The 19,002-nt window shown below is 50.0% G+C and overlaps 4 protein-coding genes across 4 annotated transcripts; 1 reads left to right on the top strand and 3 right to left on the bottom strand.

Moving 5' to 3' along the window:
* Positions 1-534: 534 nt before the first annotated feature.
* On the top strand, positions 535-6,291 carry PGRI_034990 (AMP-dependent synthetase/ligase; the record flags this gene model as incomplete). Its single annotated transcript, XM_040791212.1, has 2 exons — positions 535-888; positions 937-6,291. 2 exons carry the CDS (start codon positions 535-537, stop codon positions 6,289-6,291), a joined length of 5,709 nt encoding a protein of 1,902 aa, XP_040645289.1.
* A 235-nt stretch (positions 6,292-6,526) lies between these two features.
* PGRI_034980 (uncharacterized protein) lies at positions 6,527-7,648 on the bottom strand (the record flags this gene model as incomplete). The annotated part of the gene is made up of 1 exon (XM_040791211.1): positions 6,527-7,648. One exon carries the CDS (start codon positions 7,646-7,648, stop codon positions 6,527-6,529), a length of 1,122 nt encoding a protein of 373 aa, XP_040645288.1.
* A 697-nt stretch (positions 7,649-8,345) lies between these two features.
* Positions 8,346-9,899, bottom strand: PGRI_034970 (uncharacterized protein; the record flags this gene model as incomplete). The annotated part of the gene is made up of 1 exon (XM_040791210.1): positions 8,346-9,899. One exon carries the CDS (start codon positions 9,897-9,899, stop codon positions 8,346-8,348), a length of 1,554 nt encoding a protein of 517 aa, XP_040645287.1.
* Positions 9,900-11,183: 1,284 nt separating this feature from the next.
* Positions 11,184-18,694, bottom strand: PGRI_034960 (type I polyketide synthase; the record flags this gene model as incomplete). The annotated part of the gene is made up of 9 exons (XM_040791209.1): positions 11,184-11,335; positions 11,404-12,073; positions 12,135-16,474; positions 16,549-17,476; positions 17,536-17,898; positions 17,953-18,221; positions 18,279-18,409; positions 18,485-18,558; positions 18,641-18,694. The coding sequence occupies 9 exons, from the start codon at positions 18,692-18,694 to the stop codon at positions 11,184-11,186; spliced, it is 6,981 nt and encodes a 2,326-aa protein (XP_040645286.1).
* Positions 18,695-19,002: the final 308 nt, after the last annotated feature.

Below are 19,002 nucleotides of genomic sequence, written 5' to 3'. Positions count from 1 at the left end.
TCTGATAAGACAAGGAAAATTCTCGAATCTCCAAAAGAGTACTCTTGGAGAGGACAATCATGATAATAGTGACCAGTATTCCATGGAACAACATCTCGAGAGTTTTGAATATGACTGTGAGGGCTCTGATCGTCGTTCACACTAGGGTTTTAATGTTAAGGTGGGTCCAGGGTGGCAGTGCTAAGTGCAGATCTCGGCGGGTCTTGGCTGTATCGACGTATGGTATGGTATAGTATACACAGTAATATGCGTTATAAACCATACACGGTGTAATGTATCCCCACTCTGGTATACAACGTACTGATCCAAGTATACGGCGACTCCATTGCAATATTGGTGATGAAATCTCGGCATGTGGTCGGACTGTTTCTGTCCGTTGTGGCTCTATGTTGTATGTGCTGCAGGCACGGGCTTTCTCGTAAGATGCCAAGTCCGTCACTGAAGATCATCAGATAATTTAATCAGATCGTTACTTCGTAAGTCCCCGGACAAGCGCCAGAGACACTTTGTTGATATTACTCTTTTCCCAAGAATATGGGTGAATACATCGAGCCCAGTGCCATCCCTTGGGTTGGCGATGAGGTCAAGAAGCCGCATGATGAAGGCTGGTTCGAATGTATGACCCCGCCAACGCTTCCGGATATAAGAAACGACGAGCTTTGCGCTCTAGCGTGGGTCCTCCTTCTCTTTCGGGGGACAGTGAACAGTGAGGATGGAGGCTTCTCTTGGGCAAAAGAGGGCAGTGTCCAAGGATGTCGCATCTCCGATGTGATTGAGGGGGAAGGCAGCTCGCTGAGATCTGCGTTGGAGGCAATCCGAAGGCGGGGCAAATTTGATAGAGATCTTTTGGACACACTAGTGTGTCGAAATGCCTCCATTGAGACTGAAGTAAGTAGATTCAAGTTCATAGCTGGCATCAGTTGTTAACTCGATCAGTGTACGTTTGCGCTGGAAGCAAAGCTCTCGCATGGTGTTTTGTATATTCGCGGGACACCTCGGGCCGCGACGGCCACGCAGCCCGTCAAAGCCGTCTTGCCTCACATCCTCGCCGACATCATCCTTTCTATCGCCAGAGACCTTGATCAACCCATCGCCGAGACCGTCCAGATTGGACCGCGAGAGCTGTCGCAGTTATGGAAGTGGAACGGGCCAATGCCCCCCACTATCGACCAGTGCATCCAAGATATAATCAGTGAAAAAGCTCAGAGTCAACTTGACCGTCCCGCGGTAATGTCTTGGGATGGAGAGATGACATATAGACAGCTAGAAGAGCGCTCCACAAAGCTAGCTAGTCATCTTGTTGACCTAGGATTGCAAGTTGGCAAAGCTGCTCCCCTCTGCTTTGAGAAGTCCATGTGGACAATTGTCGGTGTCCTTGCAGTGATGAAAGCTGGCGGAGCATTGGTTTTAATGGACCCTAGCCAGCCGGAGGGACGACTGAGCACCATCGCCAGTGAGGTCGGGGCGGAATTTATCTTGACCTCGGAGCTGCAGGCGCAACTTGGTTCGCGTATTGTCCCAGGCGGAAAGCAAGTCATTGTTGGCCCGCTAGTCGACCAGGAAACTTTTAAATCAGTTTCTGTGGAACTACCCGTGGTCTCAGCATCGTCAACCCTTTACATCCAGTTCACCTCCGGCAGTACTGGCAAGCCCAAGGGTGTGGTCATCTCTCACTCCAACTACACTAGCGGCGCAGTACCTCGCGCAGCAGCCGTGGGATACAAAGAACACTCACGAGTGCTTGACTTTCCCTCCTATGCTTTCGACGTCAGTGTCGACTGTATGTTGTGCACTCTAGCCAACGGAGGCTGCATTTGTGTGCCCTCAGAAGACCAGCGAGTTAACGACCTCAGCGGCGCCATTCGTAAACTGAGTGTGAACATGGCGCACATGACACCATCAGTCGCGCGTGTCTTGGCTCCTGATATTATGCCCTCGCTGGAGGTTATAGGACTTGGTGGTGAGTCAATATCTGCTAGCGATGCGGCCGAATGGGGCCAGAAGACAAAGATCGTGATCGCATATGGCCCATCAGAGTGCACTGTTGGCTGCACAATCAACAATGACATCCCTCCTGGTCGATCGTACACTAGCATCGGACAAGGAGTCGGAGGTACGACATGGGTCGTTGATCCATCCGATCATAACCGATTGGCACCCATCGGCGCTGTTGGGGAACTGCTTATCGAAGGCCCTGTGGTTGGTGATGGATACCTCAATAATCCAGAAAAGACCGCCGAGGTTTTCATCGAGGACCCAACATGGTTGGTTGAGGGTGGGGGTAATGTGCCAGGTCGCAAAGGCCGTCTCTACAAGACCGGCGACCTGGTAAGATATGATCCTGATGCCTCGGGCAGTGTTGTTTTCATTGGCCGTGGGGACCAACAGGTGAAGTTGCGCGGTCAGCGCGTGGAACTGGGTGAAATCGAGCACCACGTACGGAATTATTTCCCTGCTGGAGCAAGTGTCGCAGCAGAGGTGATCTTCCCTGGTGGGAAGAAATCCGATGCCACACTAATTGTTTTTGTGGCGGAGGAAAAGAGTGAAAAGACTGGCACAACCAGCGATATTGTCTCCTTTTCAAGTTCATTCCAGAAGTTGGTCACTGGTATTGACGATGTTCTCACGACAAACCTGCCCCGGTATATGATCCCAACCGCATATATCCCTCTGAACCACATGCCGCTTTTGGTATCACTCAAGACAGACCGAAAGCAGCTACGTGCTCTCGGGAACGACTTGACAAGGCGACAGATTGCAGAGTTTAGATTGTCCACGGTTGTCAAATTAGCACCCAGGACAGAGATGGAGCGCAAGCTTCACGGCCTATGGTTGAAGCTATTTGGGGATGAAGCAGAGATCGGGGTCAATGACCACTTCTTCAGCCTCGGGGGCGACTCGTTGAAAGCCATGAGGTTGGTGGCTGCTGCGCGAGAACAGTCTCTTGCTGTTCAAGTGACTGATATCTTCCAATCACCCATTCTCGAGGACTTGACTCTAAAAGTGAAAGAGATTGAGAACAAGTCTCCACTGGATGTTCCCCCATTTTCGCTTCTTCCAGCAGACTGGGAGGCCGACGCCGCACGAGTCGAAGTGGCTTCGCTGTGCAACTTGAATCCCAACGAGGTGGACGATGTGTACCCATGTACACCTCTCCAAGAAGCCCTCATGGCCCTCTCCGCGAAATATACAGATGCCTATGTTGCGCAAAGAGTCATCGAGCTCCAGGACATCCAAACGGCCAAGCGACTACAATCTGCTTTTGAGAGTGTCTCGACAGACTCTGCAATCTTGCGAACAAGGATCGTCCAAGTGCCACGTCGGGGTTTGATGCAAATTGTTGTACGGACCGGCACCCCATGGTTCAACAGTTCCAACTTGACGGAATATCTGAGTAGCGATACCCTCAAAGGAATGTCTCTCGGAACCGAACTTGCTCGTTTTGCTATTGTGGATGATGAAAAGACCAGCAAAATCTCTATCGTGCTGAGCATTCACCATGCACTATATGATGGCTGGTCAATGCCATTGGTTGTTGACCGAGTGAATCGCGCCTATCGCGGCGAGGATATCGGTAGCCCAGCACCGTTCAAGAACTTCATCAGGTGGCTCAGTGACACTGATCGAACCTCCACGGAGAAATATTGGGCAACTCAACTTGAGGGCGCTACATCCCTACAGTTCCCTATTATCCCGTACACTGGGTATCAAGCGCGCGCAGATTCCCTTCTGGAACATTACGTCAAGCTCCCCCGGGCTTCATCAAGCTCCACAACGAGCATCGCAACAGCTATTCGAGCTGCTTGGGGTCTTTTAGCGGCGCATTATACATCCTCAAATGATATCGTGTTCGGAGAGACTATGACCGGCCGCACAGCTCCCGTGGCAGCAGTGGAGGAGATCGAGGGCCCAATGATCACGACTGTCCCAGTTCGGGTGTGCATCGATCGCAAGGCTCGGGCATCAAGCTACCTTCAGCAAATACATGACCAAACGGTAGATCGCATTCCTCACGAACACATGGGTCTGCAGCACATTAGACGTCTGAACGCTGATGCTCGCGAGGCGTGTGAATTGCGCACAGGTATTGTGATTCACCCAACAGTCGAGGAAAGCGCGCCGTCTTCGAAAGAAGAACCAGCTACCGCATTTGTTCCAACCAGCGAGGCAGAGGCTGCCCGTGAAGCGTTGAAATTCAACTCATACGCCCTTATGCTTGTCTTCACTGTTGATACAAAGGGATTCCTTGTCATGGCCAGCTTCGATTCAAAGACCATCGATGTCCCGCAGATGGAGCAGGCGCTCAAACAGTTTGACCGGCTGGTACAGCAGATCCTCGAGGACCCGACCCAGCGGATTCAGCACATCTACGATTCCACGATTGAGGCAGATCTTGCAGAACAGTCCCGTCTGGCGAAGATTGGCCCGGCGAGCCTCCCTGCCGAGGAGCTTTACTCGTCTGTCACGTCTACTTGGATCGTTGACCCAAATGACCATGAGTGTCTTGTACCACCTGGTGGAGCGGGTGAGCTGCTCGTTGAGAGTGAAAGAGAATGTGGAGTGGCTTCTGGCAACCTAGTTGACAACCCAACCTGGTTCAAACATCCAACGAAGTTGTACACGACAAACCAGCTAGCGAAATATACCAACGACGGCTCCATTATTCTTATTCGCGCAAAGAACGCGCAGGTCGGTCAACTGAAACCCCGAAACAAAAGCCTTAATAGTTCTCAAGCCATGATGACGGCCAAGCAGCAAAAGCTCCAACGGGTCTGGAGCCAAGTTTTGGACATTCCCTGTGAGGATATCCTTCTCGACGATAGCTTCTTCGATTTGGGAGGTGACTCCATTCGTGCTATGAAGCTGGTCTCAGAGGCTCGTATGGATGGCCTTCAGCTAACTGTAACTACCATTTTCGATCATCGGTCGCTGTTTGACATGGCCGAACATGCGATAGAAGCTCAGCCAGAAGTCGTTACATCCCAGAATTACGCGCCATTCAGTTCACTAGATGTGACTGATGTGGATGCGTTCATTGACAAGATGGTCCCGTTGCTTGCTCAACCTGAGTGGAAGATTGTGGATGCTTATCCAAGTCGCCCGCTCCAGGAAATTGCAGTCCAAGGAACTGTCCAGCTGCCTCGGTATTCCATGCGATACGAACTCTTCTACATGGATACCGTGGTGGATTGCAATCAACTCTTCCAAAGTTGCCAGGAACTTGTGTCTCGGAATGAGATCCTTCGAACTGTGTTCGTGGAGCATGAAGGGGTCTCACTGGGAGTGGTCGTCGATGACCTTCCCTGCCAGATCATTGAATATGAGATTGAAAGTGACGTGGAAGCGTTCAGCCAGAAACTCTGCGATGTGGATGTTCAGTCACGCATTCCCCTCGGGTCACCATTTTTGAAATTCTTCTTCGTCCGACATGTTGACGGGCCCAGCAGCCTGATTATGCGCATCTCTCATGCCCAATACGATGAGATCTGTCTCCCAATCTTGTTGCAGCAGCTATCGGCATTATACGAGGGCCGGCCGGTGCCGAAGAGTTTGCCATTCTCGTCATATGTCAACCACGTGACTCGCACTAATCTGCTAGTTAGCATTCCGTACTGGCGTGATCTCCTTCAAGGCTCGTCCTTGACACGGATTCAGCCCGACATCCCTGTGGTCTCTGCAGCTCATTTTGCTATCTCCAAGGATGCCAATATAGCCGCGCGCCCACGGGAAATCACAGTCGCAACCCTCCCTACAGCAGCCTGGGCGCTGTGCCTTGCCCGACGCCTATCCCTTGATGACGTCACTTTTGGCGAGGTGGTGAGCGGTCGCAACATTGACCTACCTAATGCTGATGCGATTGTTGGACCATCGTGGCAATATGTACCAGTGCGGGTGAAGTTTGAAAATGAATGGAGTGCAATGGATCTTTTGCGGTTTGTCCAGCGACAACATCTCGAGAGCGCGCAATTCGAAGGAATCGGTCTTAAGGAAATTATCAAACAATGTACCGACTGGCCGGACACCGTCGACTGGTTCGATTCGGTCGTGCACCAGGACGTGGAGCACGTTGAGGATCTGTCTTTCATGGCGGCCAGTAGTCGCATGCAGACCGTCTACCCGCATTTCGAGCCATTGCGGGAGATCAAGGTGCAGGCATTCCCGAAAGGGGATACCCTGTGCATTGAAGTTGTCACTGTTGAGTCCTGGTCGGACTTTGCTGTGTCTTTATTAGATGAGATAGTCGACACTGTTGAGCAGTTGGTAAATCGGGTCGACTCCAGAATCTTATAGATGGGGTAGCTTGTCCTGGTTTTCAGACTCTGATATATGTTAATTAGAGACCTACAAATACCCACGGAGATAGGATTATCTAGCAAAATCTACTACGGGAAATCTGTTATGGCGTACTAGCGGTTGGAGACGGCTGCAACCCCTTCTTCTCCCTAAAAGAGTTGGGAATGAATGATAGTTACATAGTATGGATAATGGGACCTGGACAATAGATGCTGAGTCTGAGATAAATGGCTTACGCCTGCACTCGTTGCTTCCTCCAAGACAAGAAAACAACATAGAACCCCTCCACGGGTGGCTGGGGATGACCTCCATGAATATTACCACTATTTGTGCCCTGGTCAGATTGGGGATCAAATGGCACCAAAGCCGGGGCCTTAGAAAGTGTGATCTGCTTGTGGCCAGATTGAGATTCTGAATAAACCTCAATATCAAACGCCCTTACAGGTCTCTCTCCTGTCAACTCCACCTCTCTCGCCCCAACCCAAGTATATGCCATCTTTGAATTAGGGTCAGCAACCAGATACCAGCCCTCGTCAGCTTGGATGGGGAACTTCCACCCGAGAGCTTGTTGTATGATGGCATCTAGCTGGTCTCTCTTCCGCAAGATCGTCTCGAACTCGATCACAAGTTCCTTCAGACACGGGAGATATGTAAATTGGTTCCCCCATGACCGAGCTGCGGCATCCGGGGAAACAGGCTCGCCCATCTGGGCTGCATGGGTTCTCCCAGGCCGAAACGGATCGATGCCCAAGGGGTCATTCTTTTCCCAAAACCACCAGTCCGTATGACGAAGCGTGATGGTCATCTTTTTCGGCGAAATTCTACACTCGCCTCGCAAACTGCGCCCGCTGTTGCCTATCGTTAGCCCGTCCCATATCTGCGACCAACGATTGTCCTCTAGAAAATACTGCTGGGTGAATAGGTGTAGATGCTGCACCTGAGCCCGTTGTTTTGGGGTCATTTTGCGAAAATAGTTCAATGGCGACGAGGAATCTTTCACATGCGATGGGGCCCGATAAAACCAGAAGGTATGCTCATTGACTGCTGGCGCGAGGAGGGAGGCTTCGGCGTAGATTTGTTGGCATGTTTGGAGGAGAGCAGTCTGGATGCGCTTAGGCTGCGTGTACCCGGGCCGGTAGCAGAAGTCATTTAGCCTATAGAGTTGACTATTGTCGTTTATGTCAATATTCTCGGACTCAAGGGCAAACGTATAAATGCGGTTGCGGATCTCGGCGGGAAACACTGTAAACAGGGGCGACGTCAATGGAGCTGCAGGTAGGGATGGGACAAGGTCCTGAATCGTCTCACACCCTCGTTGGGGCTCTCTTAACTGCTTGATTCGACGTGGACGCATGTTGTGAGTAGAGTGATGAGTTGAAAGAGCACGGTGACTTCGTATGTTGTACTGACCAGAGAAACCCCGCTATATCTGGTTTGGATTTCATCTACCCCGCTAATGCCCTGAACAGCTCTCAAAAAAAGTCCAAGTAGGCAACAAAGTGGTTTTGATTGGGAAAAGTACAGGGATAGCCCCATGGCTGCCTAGAAATCTCTCATACTTGAGCCGCCTTATGTTAGGCATCACTGCCAAGATGCTGGGAAATAAGTTGGAGCCTGAGATATGAACACTTGTGAAATCTATATTTCTAAATTGCTGATCCCATCTCTCATAGTTACCTGCTCCATAGTTTGGGTGCACGGTGATTGTTTGAAATAGTTCCTGGGTATAAAGACCCTTTTCATCCATCAAGAATTCCGATATATATCTCGGCTGCAAGGTAGCTCTAACACAAAACATAGAGGTACTACGCCCAAAGTATGTAGCATTAAAAGGTGCCTTAATATAATTGAAAATACACCTAAATGAAATTAACATTTAACAAATTATATGAAACTTTTCATTAATGGACCTGACTCTAGTATAGACGATGAGAACAAAAGCCCCTATATAGCACAAATTAAATAACAAAATGTAGATAATATCACATGTCATAGCTGGATCAAAATACCTAACATTAAGGAAACATATATCATCTTTCATGTATCATGAATCATGAATCGAAGATTGGCCCGTAGGCTGGAATCCCTTGTGATTCAAACTCGTAAACAATACTTTGAGTGACAGCAGGGTTACTGATCACAAACACGGCCTCCGCTTGGAATTCCTTGAATTGCTGTCGAATGGTAGGAAGCATATCAACACGGCCAGTGCGACTGGTATCGAAGATAATCGGATCCGGGCCCATCTTATGAACAAGATCAATGACATCCTGACCGTAAGTTTTCACCGGGTCACGCGTCTGCCAGATGACCTTGATTTTAGGCCGATTTTTGTCGCCTAGGAATCCGAGACAGGGTCCTATTCCGGAACCAGTGGTGACAATGATAATGCGGTCGAAAACGCGTAGACCGTATCCAACACCACGCATCAGCGACCCGCGCTTCCAGAGGTGGGTAGGTGGTTTACGGATGGTATCAGCTGTCCAATCTCCTGCTTTTGACACCACGATGGACCAGCTTCTCTTATGTCCGTGGCCCTTGACAAATGGTTTCTTGCCAGCTGGGCTGTTGCCAGACGGGTTGTTTTTAGGTGGGCTTACAGCAGCTGGAACCGGATCTGGGAAGCCGGCAAAACTGTGCCAGTCGCGCAAAGGGTGTTTTGAAACTTGGACGCCCTTTGCGAAGCTGATTTGGGTAAAGTCGAAGGATAGTCGTACGGCATGCGTAGATAATGGCTCGGCTTGTACCGGAACCCTCCGCAGAAGTAGCCATGGATGGGCTATGGCGATGATGGCCACAATTAACAGCCAAAATGCAGGAAGAGTGACGAGGAAATGACCAAGACTTTCTTTCGCTGCTCTGCTGGATTCATGAGCAAATATCATCACCAAGGCCACGAAAAGTGCCAGAATCAGCCATGAGGTGAATCGGTGTGTCAGCTCAAAGTAATCATGCATCTTCCGGCGGAATGAGGGGTGTGCAACGACCACCATGACGAAAAGTAGCACAAGAGTGAAGTAGGCGACGGCAATTGGCGCGGCCGAGAAACAGGCATCTGTTACTGTACTGATAGGAGTGTTTCTCCAATACATCTGTGAAAGCACAGCAACAAATCCAATATACCACACCAAAGATGCGGTTCCACAGCCACTGTGAACACCGCCGTAGTGGGCAGCCTTGGCAGCCCTGCGCCGCAAAGATAGGGGTGCAGTTCGAGGAATTGAGCAAACTCCTCTATAGATGGCATTGACCATCATCGGGTGTCGAGCGAGACCGCACGCCACCAAGTTTACGGCTGTCGCATCCACGAGTGATAGAAGCTTCCGATCAGAGATCATCACGTAGAGAAAGACTGCCAGATTTACGCAAAATACGAATGTGAACAGTCGTCGATAAACAGTAAACACCACATATCTGAAGTGCGCAAACCGTTTCCGTCGGGGCTCCGCGGACTGAGCCTCTAGATCAGTCACGTTGGGAGACTCGGAGCCATTAGATGGGACCTCTTTGGAAGAGTAGTTGTCAATGACCTTTTCATGGTCTGCGACAATGGCCCTGGCCGGGGGTTCCGGCAAGGAGATGTCGTTTTTTTCGACGTCTGCCATGGCTGGAAGTGAGAAGACAGAAGGGGAAAAAGGGGGTAAAGAAATTGGATATAAAACCAGAATAATTTATTCCATTTTGTTTTAATTTTTTTTGGAAGCCGAAAAGACACCCAAAGACGCCTTGCACATTTTAGTGCGGTAGAGGATTTTCATCGGATAATCGCGAAATCGTACAGTTCCCGGCCTTGCGAAAGTAATGGATCCAGGAGAAGGCTCCACTGTGTGGAGATACCCTAATGTTGCATAGGCATGCAATTACGGAGCATGTCGATAGTGGCCATGCCTTGTCTGACTAGGGAAGGTGCGCGGTCCAGCCCAAGCTCAACAATCTACCCCTCAGTTTGTATATCCTGCGAAGCCTTCCTATTGGTTATTTTACAAAAATTGACCAAATTCGGAGTACATACCTCGGCCGATGCAGCTGGGCGGCGCCGACATTGTAAATCCCGATACCACCCGGAAACCGACGCTTGACATACATAATCTAAGTGGATTTCCCTCCAAGCTGGGATAAGACCTAAATTTGAGATATCTGAGAGGAGTAGCAAAGACTTGGAGAATGGAAATGGCGGAATCCGTAAAAGCCACGGCTAAATGAGCGGGTTTATCGCCTTGCTTCACAAGAGGCATGTACATATGTACCGTGGCATCCCTGCGGCAGCAAGGGAGGCTATGCAGCAAAAATGGGTCGTTAACAGGGGGCAACGTGTACTTTCCGTACGGAGTCCACGTTCCCTGTTATCATCCCGAGAAGAGGGTTCGAGACTGCGGAACAGAGTTCCCCACCTCAACCCGCTGAAAAGACTCAAAACTCGGTCTTCATGTTGATCAGCCCGATCGAGAAATGCAGATCCGGTTCCCGATGCGCGACACTGCTGTCATCAGTGGAGCAACCCGACGAAGCTGCTCGTCGCGCTTGGTCCCCTATATTCTAATGGCGCCTCATACACCCTATTGTATGCACGTTCCTGTAAATCTGCACAGCGGGGACGCCATGTATGCGAAGTGCAAGGATAAACGGCCGGATTATCATGTGAGGTTGATGGATTCGGGACCCACTCGCGGCACGGGCTCCCAAACACGGGAAGTCTTGGCAAAACAGTAAATTTCAGAGATTTCATTCGCAAAACCCCGTATTGTAAGTAAAATACACATAAACTGAACTATTGAAACTAGCCAAAAATGAGAAGCGCTAAAAGGCAAGATAGAAATACAACAATTGACGAAAAGGTCATCCCAAACTAATCCACACTCAGCACGGAATATGTATTAGTGAATAGATCTTCAGCTCGCCACTGAGACATATGAACTAGTGGAAGCAATTTTCCTCGCTAATGCCTTGGTCGGTTGGGAACCGAGGAATTCGAAAGAGGATAATTCTGACCCCAATTCGCGAGAGACCCAGTTTTGGACGGCAGTAGCTTTGAGGGAATCAACTAAATCATAGTGTTAGTCAACTGAAAGATCACTGTTGGAAAATATTATCAAAAAAAGGAAAACGTACCACCCAGCGCAGACAATGGTAGATCTGAGTCGATAGCATCAGCGGTAGTAGCCATTGCATCTGCTAGATATTCACTCAAAACGTTGAGGACAATTTCAGTTGCAGTGTCGAGGGAATCAGCCCCCTTGAGTAAGGTGCTGGTCTGAATAGAATCCTGAGTATCCTCAACAGCGAGACAAAGCCGGTGATCAAACTTTCGATCGAGCACCCAGGCTGTAGAGCCATTGCTGCGAGATAGCGAGTCTGTCATACCAGCAATGATCTGAGACGGAAGGGAATGTTTGCTGTTAATGATCACTCGGAGCAAGGTCTGGAGCTCATGGGTCATGATTTCAGTGCCCTCAAGATGTTTGTACCGGCGGCGGCGTTGCTCTGGATCTTCCGAAATGTCACTTAATCCACTGGCATCGGGAACAAGACCAATGTTAATAGAATGACCTGGGAGTCCATGACTACGACGCCGTTCCATGAGAGCATCAATGAAGCCATTGCCCGCAGAATAGTTAGCCTGTCCCATGTTACCAATGACACTAGCCACGGAAGACAATGCTACAAAGAAGGCTAAGTCTTCCTTCTCTGAAAATAGGCGATGCAAGTTCAATGTTCCACGAATCTTGGACTGCGTGGATTGGGTCCAATCATCAAATGTCATGTTCTCAAACATTGCGTCCTGAAAATGAAAAAAGGAATTAGCTGGTGTTATCAAAAAAGGAACAGGGAGGATAAATTACCTTCAGCACTGTTGTACACTGAATAACGCCTGCGACTGTCCAGCCTTTACTGCGGATCTTGTATGACAGGTGGTCGATGTCCGGCTGTTGGGAGATGTCACAGCGTAGCACATCTATGCGACAACCACGATCGCGAAGGAGATCAAGGGATAACTGCTGGCTAGGTTGCGCCCCACCAGACCGTCCAAGGAATACCAAATGCCGGGCCCCAGATTGAACCAAGGTATCGGCAAGCGCAAGGCCTAGATTTCCCAGTCCACCTGCTAGGATATATGTGGCTTCTGCTGGCAAGCCAGTAAGATCTGGCAATGGCATCACAATGGGGACCTTCCCGGGAGCCTGGAGGTCTATGATAGCCCGGGTGTTAGTTGCTTTGCAATGCTTCAAAGCTCCTTGGATATCAGAAACAGGGAACATGGAATAAGGTTCCACACGGTCCAACATCCGATGCTGCTTCATGAAATCAATCACATGCCGAACTGAGGCATGGAGATTCCCGGGCTTCTCTGAGAATGCTTTCTGCAGTCGCGGGGAGGAGAACGTGCAGCCACTGTCGACGAAGCTTTCCGGGAGAGCACTTAGCTTCATATCGCTGGACAGATTGATATACTGTCCACCCGGTACCAGACACTTGGCAGCATTCCGACCGGGGTACCCGCCAAGGAAGCAAACGCTGGCATCGACTCCACATCCATTGGTCAGCCTGGACACGCTGGTCTCCAGGCTACCGTTGACACCCAAAATTCGATCCGTCAATATCGGGTAGCGAGAGTGAAGGGTTTCGGCGGTATGTGGAGAATCAGTCGCCACGATAACTTGCATGTTCATGGCAAGGGCATAGTCTATCATGGCTTGGAGAGTTTGGCTGGTTGACCCAACCAAAAGCACCGATGAGCTTGAGCTGAGGCGGCCAACTTGGGTGAGGATTTGGTAAGCACTGAGGTATGCGAGAGGAGCTGATATCGCCTTTGTTGGGTCGGTATTCGCAGGAATTCTGAGAGTGTCAGTCTCCAAAACCCGCATTATTGTCGAGAGTCCCGAGTTGGCCGATGCTAACGTCAAAACTTTGTCGCCAACGGCCGAGTCATGTACACCTGATCCGATACGAGTCACCTTTCCAACAATTTCGAACATTGGAAGAGCTGTCTCTGGTGTCTTTCCCTGATCTGAGTGTAAGTCAAACATTGTGGCCATTTCAACCTTGATCTCAGTGTGGTCTGGCGGAAGCTCTTCGGTGAGTTGTTGTTCCTCCCAGTGTACATTATCTGCGTCCTGGATCTTCAACTCAAGTGGTCTTGGATCAAGTGCTAGGTCTGACAGTACGGGCCTGGGGCCGTTAACTAGAGTGTGCATGGCCTCAACCACTGCTGGCGTCTCTAGGACTCGTGGAACTAGCAACCGGCCGTTTGCCAGGCGATACTCCAAGTCTGGTCGGCGTGAGCTCTCCTGTGTGGTGAGCTGCATGACCTGGAGAATGCCACAAGCTAGTCCGAATTTGTCTTCCAAGTCTTCCACGTCGACCAATAAGTGCGGGATAGTAGTGTTCCACTGCTCATTGCGAAGCGTTCTCAACAGGCCGCCTGTTGCACCGGATCCAATATTATCGACCGGTCCTTGAGTCCAGGAAGGCGACACCCAAAGAACGTATTGAGCTCGGATCAGCTCTTGGAGGCGTTTCAGATCACTGTCCGTCCAGCTGGATACCCAGGGATTTGCCAAGTCAAGTAACGAAATTACTGTCTTTCCTGCCAGTGTAGCTGTCTGTTCCAGCCCAACATGTACCAGTCGAACGTTATGGGTCGCAAATATTTTCTCAAGATGTTCAAAGACAGGGAATGAGTTGGACTTGTCTGCTGGACTCAAAACATAGATTTCAGAGTCTGTTGTCCATGAGACTGGGGTCCTGCGCGCAATGATAAACCTGCGGTCTTCGGTCGTGCTGTGAAGTTCCAGGCCGTCAAATCGCAGCAATGTCTCCGCTGCAGAGTTGAGATCGGCATCTGACACACGCATTGCTGCTAAGCCTCCATGTTCGAGAATGTTAGTCAGACAAGACAGGATGGTCCGAGTGACTTTGTCATCCCATAGGTTAGGTTCATCGATCACGACCAAGTCATATTTATCCTGAGAGAGTGACGACGACGGAAGTTCGCCGAGAGAGGCGAGTGGCACTAGGTGGGTGCCTGGAAGGCTGGCTTCCGCGGGAGCAATGCCTTTCACCTGATGGTCAGGGCCACATGAGGCGATCGTGACCTTTCCTAGGCAAGGTCGCTTTCCTACGCTTGGAATAAGCTCTTGGAGATTCTCAATCCAAGAGCTTGATGCGTCCAAAGTAGTGATGAGCGCCTTGGCATCGCCGTTGGTATGGCACAGTCTCTTAATCCAGTCAATCAACTGGAGACTGCTGGCTTGGACAGCTACCTTCTTGTTTCCATCATGGATCTGGCTAGTCACAAGTGGCGATTCCAAATGCTCATCCCAAACAATTGAAGAATATCGGCTCTCAGAAGACGTTTCTTCTTGCTTTTGGGAATTGGGGTTGAAGGGAAGGCGTCCTAGGTGAACACCTTCAAACGTGATCCAGGGCTGTGACCATGAGGGGTCCGATGCGATACAGTGGCTTCGCGATTTTCCATCCCGCCACTTGGTCTCTGTGTGGACAACAAATTGCTCACCTGGCTGAGGTTGGAAGGTATTCGAGATGTAGATATTGTCCACTCCGACGGGGATATTCGCGTCGTTGCTGGCGAGTGCATCGGAGCAAGAGAGAAGGGCAGACTGGAAGAGGCAATCAAGAGTGGTGGGGTGGATGAAACTGGATGACTCTTTTTCAAAGGGCATCGATTGCTTTGTGTCAGTGACCACCCCAGATAGCCAGAGACGAGGCTCTGAATCACAGAAGGAAACCCCAGTGATTGTCTGGAAGGCCGGTCCTACGGTGAGTCCTCCTGTGTGAGACAGCCATTCACGTGCTTGCCTGACATCAGCCATTTTCGCGACTGTTTGCGTATTCTTAATGCGTTCCAATGCCACCTCCCAATTTGAGTTGTACTCGGCACCGTCTCGATCCTCATATCGTGTAATGAATGCACCCTTCGCGTGTTGAATCCAGCCACCACCAGAGGGAAGTGAGAAAATTCCGAATTCATACCAACCTGGCATCCCTGGATGAGGAGAGACCTGAAGGAGAGTCTCCAAGCCTCGTTCGTCGTCTGGAATAACCACCCCACGCATGAAGTGGAGGTCCTGGAATTCAATTCCCTTTATGTTGGCCTGCCCGTCAGCAAGTTGACGCGCTGCCTCGGTAGCCATCACCAGCATTCCAGCAGCTGGGAATACAATTGACCCGGCGACAACGTGGTCGGCCATCCATGGATTTTCCGAGAGTCGCAAAAAGTTTCTCCATCGTGGCTCCAAGGCGTTTTGATAATCCAGGGCAGCTCCTAGAATATCATGGCGGGGATGCTTGCGTTGTCTCAATTGCGCTGTCTCCAAAGGCTCATGCCAGAAGGACGTTTGGTGATTCCAGGAATAAGAAGGCAAATCAGCAACCATTGTTGGGCTTGTGGCGTCGACACAACTGTTGACCGCAGCGAGGTCTATTGTATGCCCAGTGCTCCACAGAGACCCAGCAACCTCCAACGCTGTTTGCAAAGCGTGCTTGTTCCGTGAAACTAGTGAGTGGTAAGGCAACGATGCCATATTTGCGTTGACGGATTGCAGAATTTGAGTAACAGGTCCTTTCAAAACTGCATGTGGGCCGATTTCAACCAAGGCAGTCCATTTGATTGGAACCGGGCGTCTGCGAGACTTGATAGACTCGCTCAGGTTGGCGAGCCGTGACACTGCAGCAGTGAACTCAACTGAACTGACCATGTTGCGCACCCAGTACGATCCACCGAGCCCAGCGGAATGGACACGCTCCTTTGTGACCGATGAAAGCATGGGGATTGAGCCACCGTATCGATCTTCTGGTTTGATACAGTCGATAGCATTGCCGACCACGTCAACAAGTTCCTCCATGTGAGGGGAGTGATACGCTGTGTCAATTCGCAACTTCCGGGCGAAGTGACCATCCTGTTGTAACCTTGCTTCAAGCTGATCAATGTACTCGACATCGCCCGAAAGGGTTGTACTGGCGGGACTATTGACACAGGCAACCACAACTGAGCGTGGGGGCAACTCATCGAGGTACTTCTGTGCGTCAGCTGCAGAAATGCCAGTAGCGAGCATACCTCCCCGTTTGTCGCTCTGGGCGATCTGCTGTGAAAAGAAACCTCGGAACCAAGCGACTCGCATAGCATCTTGGTGGGACAGATATCCAGCGGCATACCCAGCGGCTATAATATACAAGTCAGCCACTAGTTTTTGTGGGATACTTGTTGCTAGGAAGAAGGGTGGGGGATGTTCATACCGATTTCACCACTAGAATGACCAACTACTGCGTTGGGATAAACTGACCAGCTGGCTAAAAGATCAACCAATGCGATCTGCAACGCGCATGTGATAGGCTGACTGCGATCAGGACGGTTGATTTGACTGTCTTTAGCCTCTGCCTTTATCTCTTTCACAATATCAAATGGACACCCCAAGTCCGAAAGAATGTCCTGTGATCGTGCCATACTTTCCCTGAAAACCGGGATTCTCAGAAGCTCCCGGCCCATTCCAGCCCACTGGCCACCCTGACCCGTGAACACAAAGGCGAGTTTTGTTTGAGCTTTGCGACTAGCTCGGGGGTACTTAGGAAGTCCTTTGTCCAAGATTGTCTGTAGCTGGTCTTGCGAATTAGCAACCGCGAAGCTGCGGAATCCCAACTGCGATCGGCGTGTCAGCATGGTGTGGGCTATATCTTTTAGTGGGATCTCCTGCTCGGCCTTTTTCTGACGTTGAAGGAATTCGCTCCAAGCTTGACCAGTCCTTTCAATGCCAGCTTGGTCAAATGTAGAAAACACCACCACACGAGGGGCTGGCTCCCTGTCTTCAGCATTTTCTCGGAAAGCTTCTTTGGTGCTTTCGATAATTAAGTGTGCATTCGATCCGCCGAATCCGAATGAGTTGATACTAGCCCGCTGTGGAAGATGGTCCGGCCAGGGCATCGTTCTGTCGCTCAGGCGTAAATGCCAATCATCGAGCCGGATCTTGGGGTTGATATTTTTGAAACCGGCGTTTGGCACAAGCATCCCCTTTTCTAAACATAGAATGACCTTGATCAAGCTGGCAACTCCTGCAGCTCCTTCGGTGTGACCAAGATTTGTCTTCACTGAGCCAATGTATAGTGGCTCATCGGTTGGTGTTCGTGCCTCGCCCAATGTCATTCCGACAGAAGACAGCTCTAGGGGATCCTATTAATCATCAGCTTAATACCAAACACTTGACTTCCCATCAACAGAGTTGTTCTTACCCCGGCCGGAGTTCCAGTTCCATGGGCTTCAAAGTAGGCAGTATCTCTCATTGAGATACCATGGCGTTCATAAACCGAACGAATCAAGTTTGCTTGGGATGTCGGGCTGGGTAGTGTAATTCCAGGGGTGCGACCATCCTGATTAATTCCTGTGCCGCGGATGACGGCTCGAATATTATCCCCATCGGCCAATGCAGCGCTCAGGGGTTTCAAAAGCACAGCACCGATGCCCTCTCCGCGGCCGTATCCATTTGCAGACTCATCAAATGAATGACTTATTCCATCTGGACTCATCATGTGCATGTAGGAGAGTCTTTGTGTAAAATTAGGGTGTAAGATAAGACTGGCTCCAGTCACCAGGGCCTACGAGAAGCACTTCAGCATCGTGGGCAAATAAATAAAGGTTGCAGTACTCACCATTCCACATTCTCCAGATCGCAGGGACTGGGCTGCTAGGTGGACTGCAGTCAAACTCGAAGAACACGCAGTGTCCATCATGATACTTGGCCCTTGGAGATCGAAGAACCAGGACAAACGATTTGCCAGCATAGTCCTTCCATTACCAGTAGCCGAGTTGTGAGGCATATCGTAGATATCCCTTGTTGATAATAGCTCATAGTCATTGGTCATTGAGCCAGAGTAAACTGCTGTGTTACTCCCTGGAAGTGTGTCTATTGGTATTCCGCCTATTTTCTATTAGCTTGACTGGGTTTGCAATAGGGTTTGATTGTTGCTTGACTTACTGTTTTCGAATGTTTCATATGCGACTTCGAGCAACAATCGTTGTGCCGGGTCCATGCCCTCGGCCTCTTTGGCTGTGATAGAGAAAAAAGGAGCATCAAATCGTGATGGATCTTCCTGCAAGAAAAATCCACTATCATGATTGATCTACTCATCCATGACCTGGTTGTTAGAATAATCAATTAACGTCCAATTGAGGTATCCATACCGCTCCTTTGCGTTCATGGCTAGGGTGATGCCACCCCGAAGCTTCATATCGACTCGTCGGCACCCTCCCATGCCCTGTACGTCCATCGCATAGCATCTGCCAAAAGTTCTCAACGGAGTTCGCTCCTCCTGAGAAGCGACATCCCATTCCAATTACTGCAATTCCCTCCATATCCGCCGAGGCAGAATCCGTCGTCGATCGGCCAGGCATACTGTGATTATAGAATGATGGAGGACAAATGTTGAAAAGATTCAAAAAGGGATGTTGCGGGGTATTATACTAAATGTTATGCATTCCTGGCTCGGCAAGCTCCCGTCGTGATCCCAGACCATTAATCTGGCCATTCTAGACGCTAGTGCGATTAATGCGTAAGCTTTCGCATATTCACATGCATGTATTACTGGCTATCTAAGCTATCTAGGCGGAACATGTAGTGGAGACCTCATTAAAAAGCGCGATGGACGATGTACGGGGGTACTTTGTACATCAATGTCTATCCTTTGGAGTCTAGCTTAGTG

The sequence above is a fragment of the Penicillium griseofulvum genome, assembly GCF_001561935.1.
Source record: "Penicillium griseofulvum strain PG3 chromosome Unknown contig_86, whole genome shotgun sequence".
NCBI lineage: Eukaryota > Fungi > Ascomycota > Eurotiomycetes > Eurotiales > Aspergillaceae > Penicillium > Penicillium griseofulvum.
The sequence above is the reverse complement of the archived record's forward strand: the minus strand, read 5'-3'. Positions and strand labels throughout refer to the sequence as shown.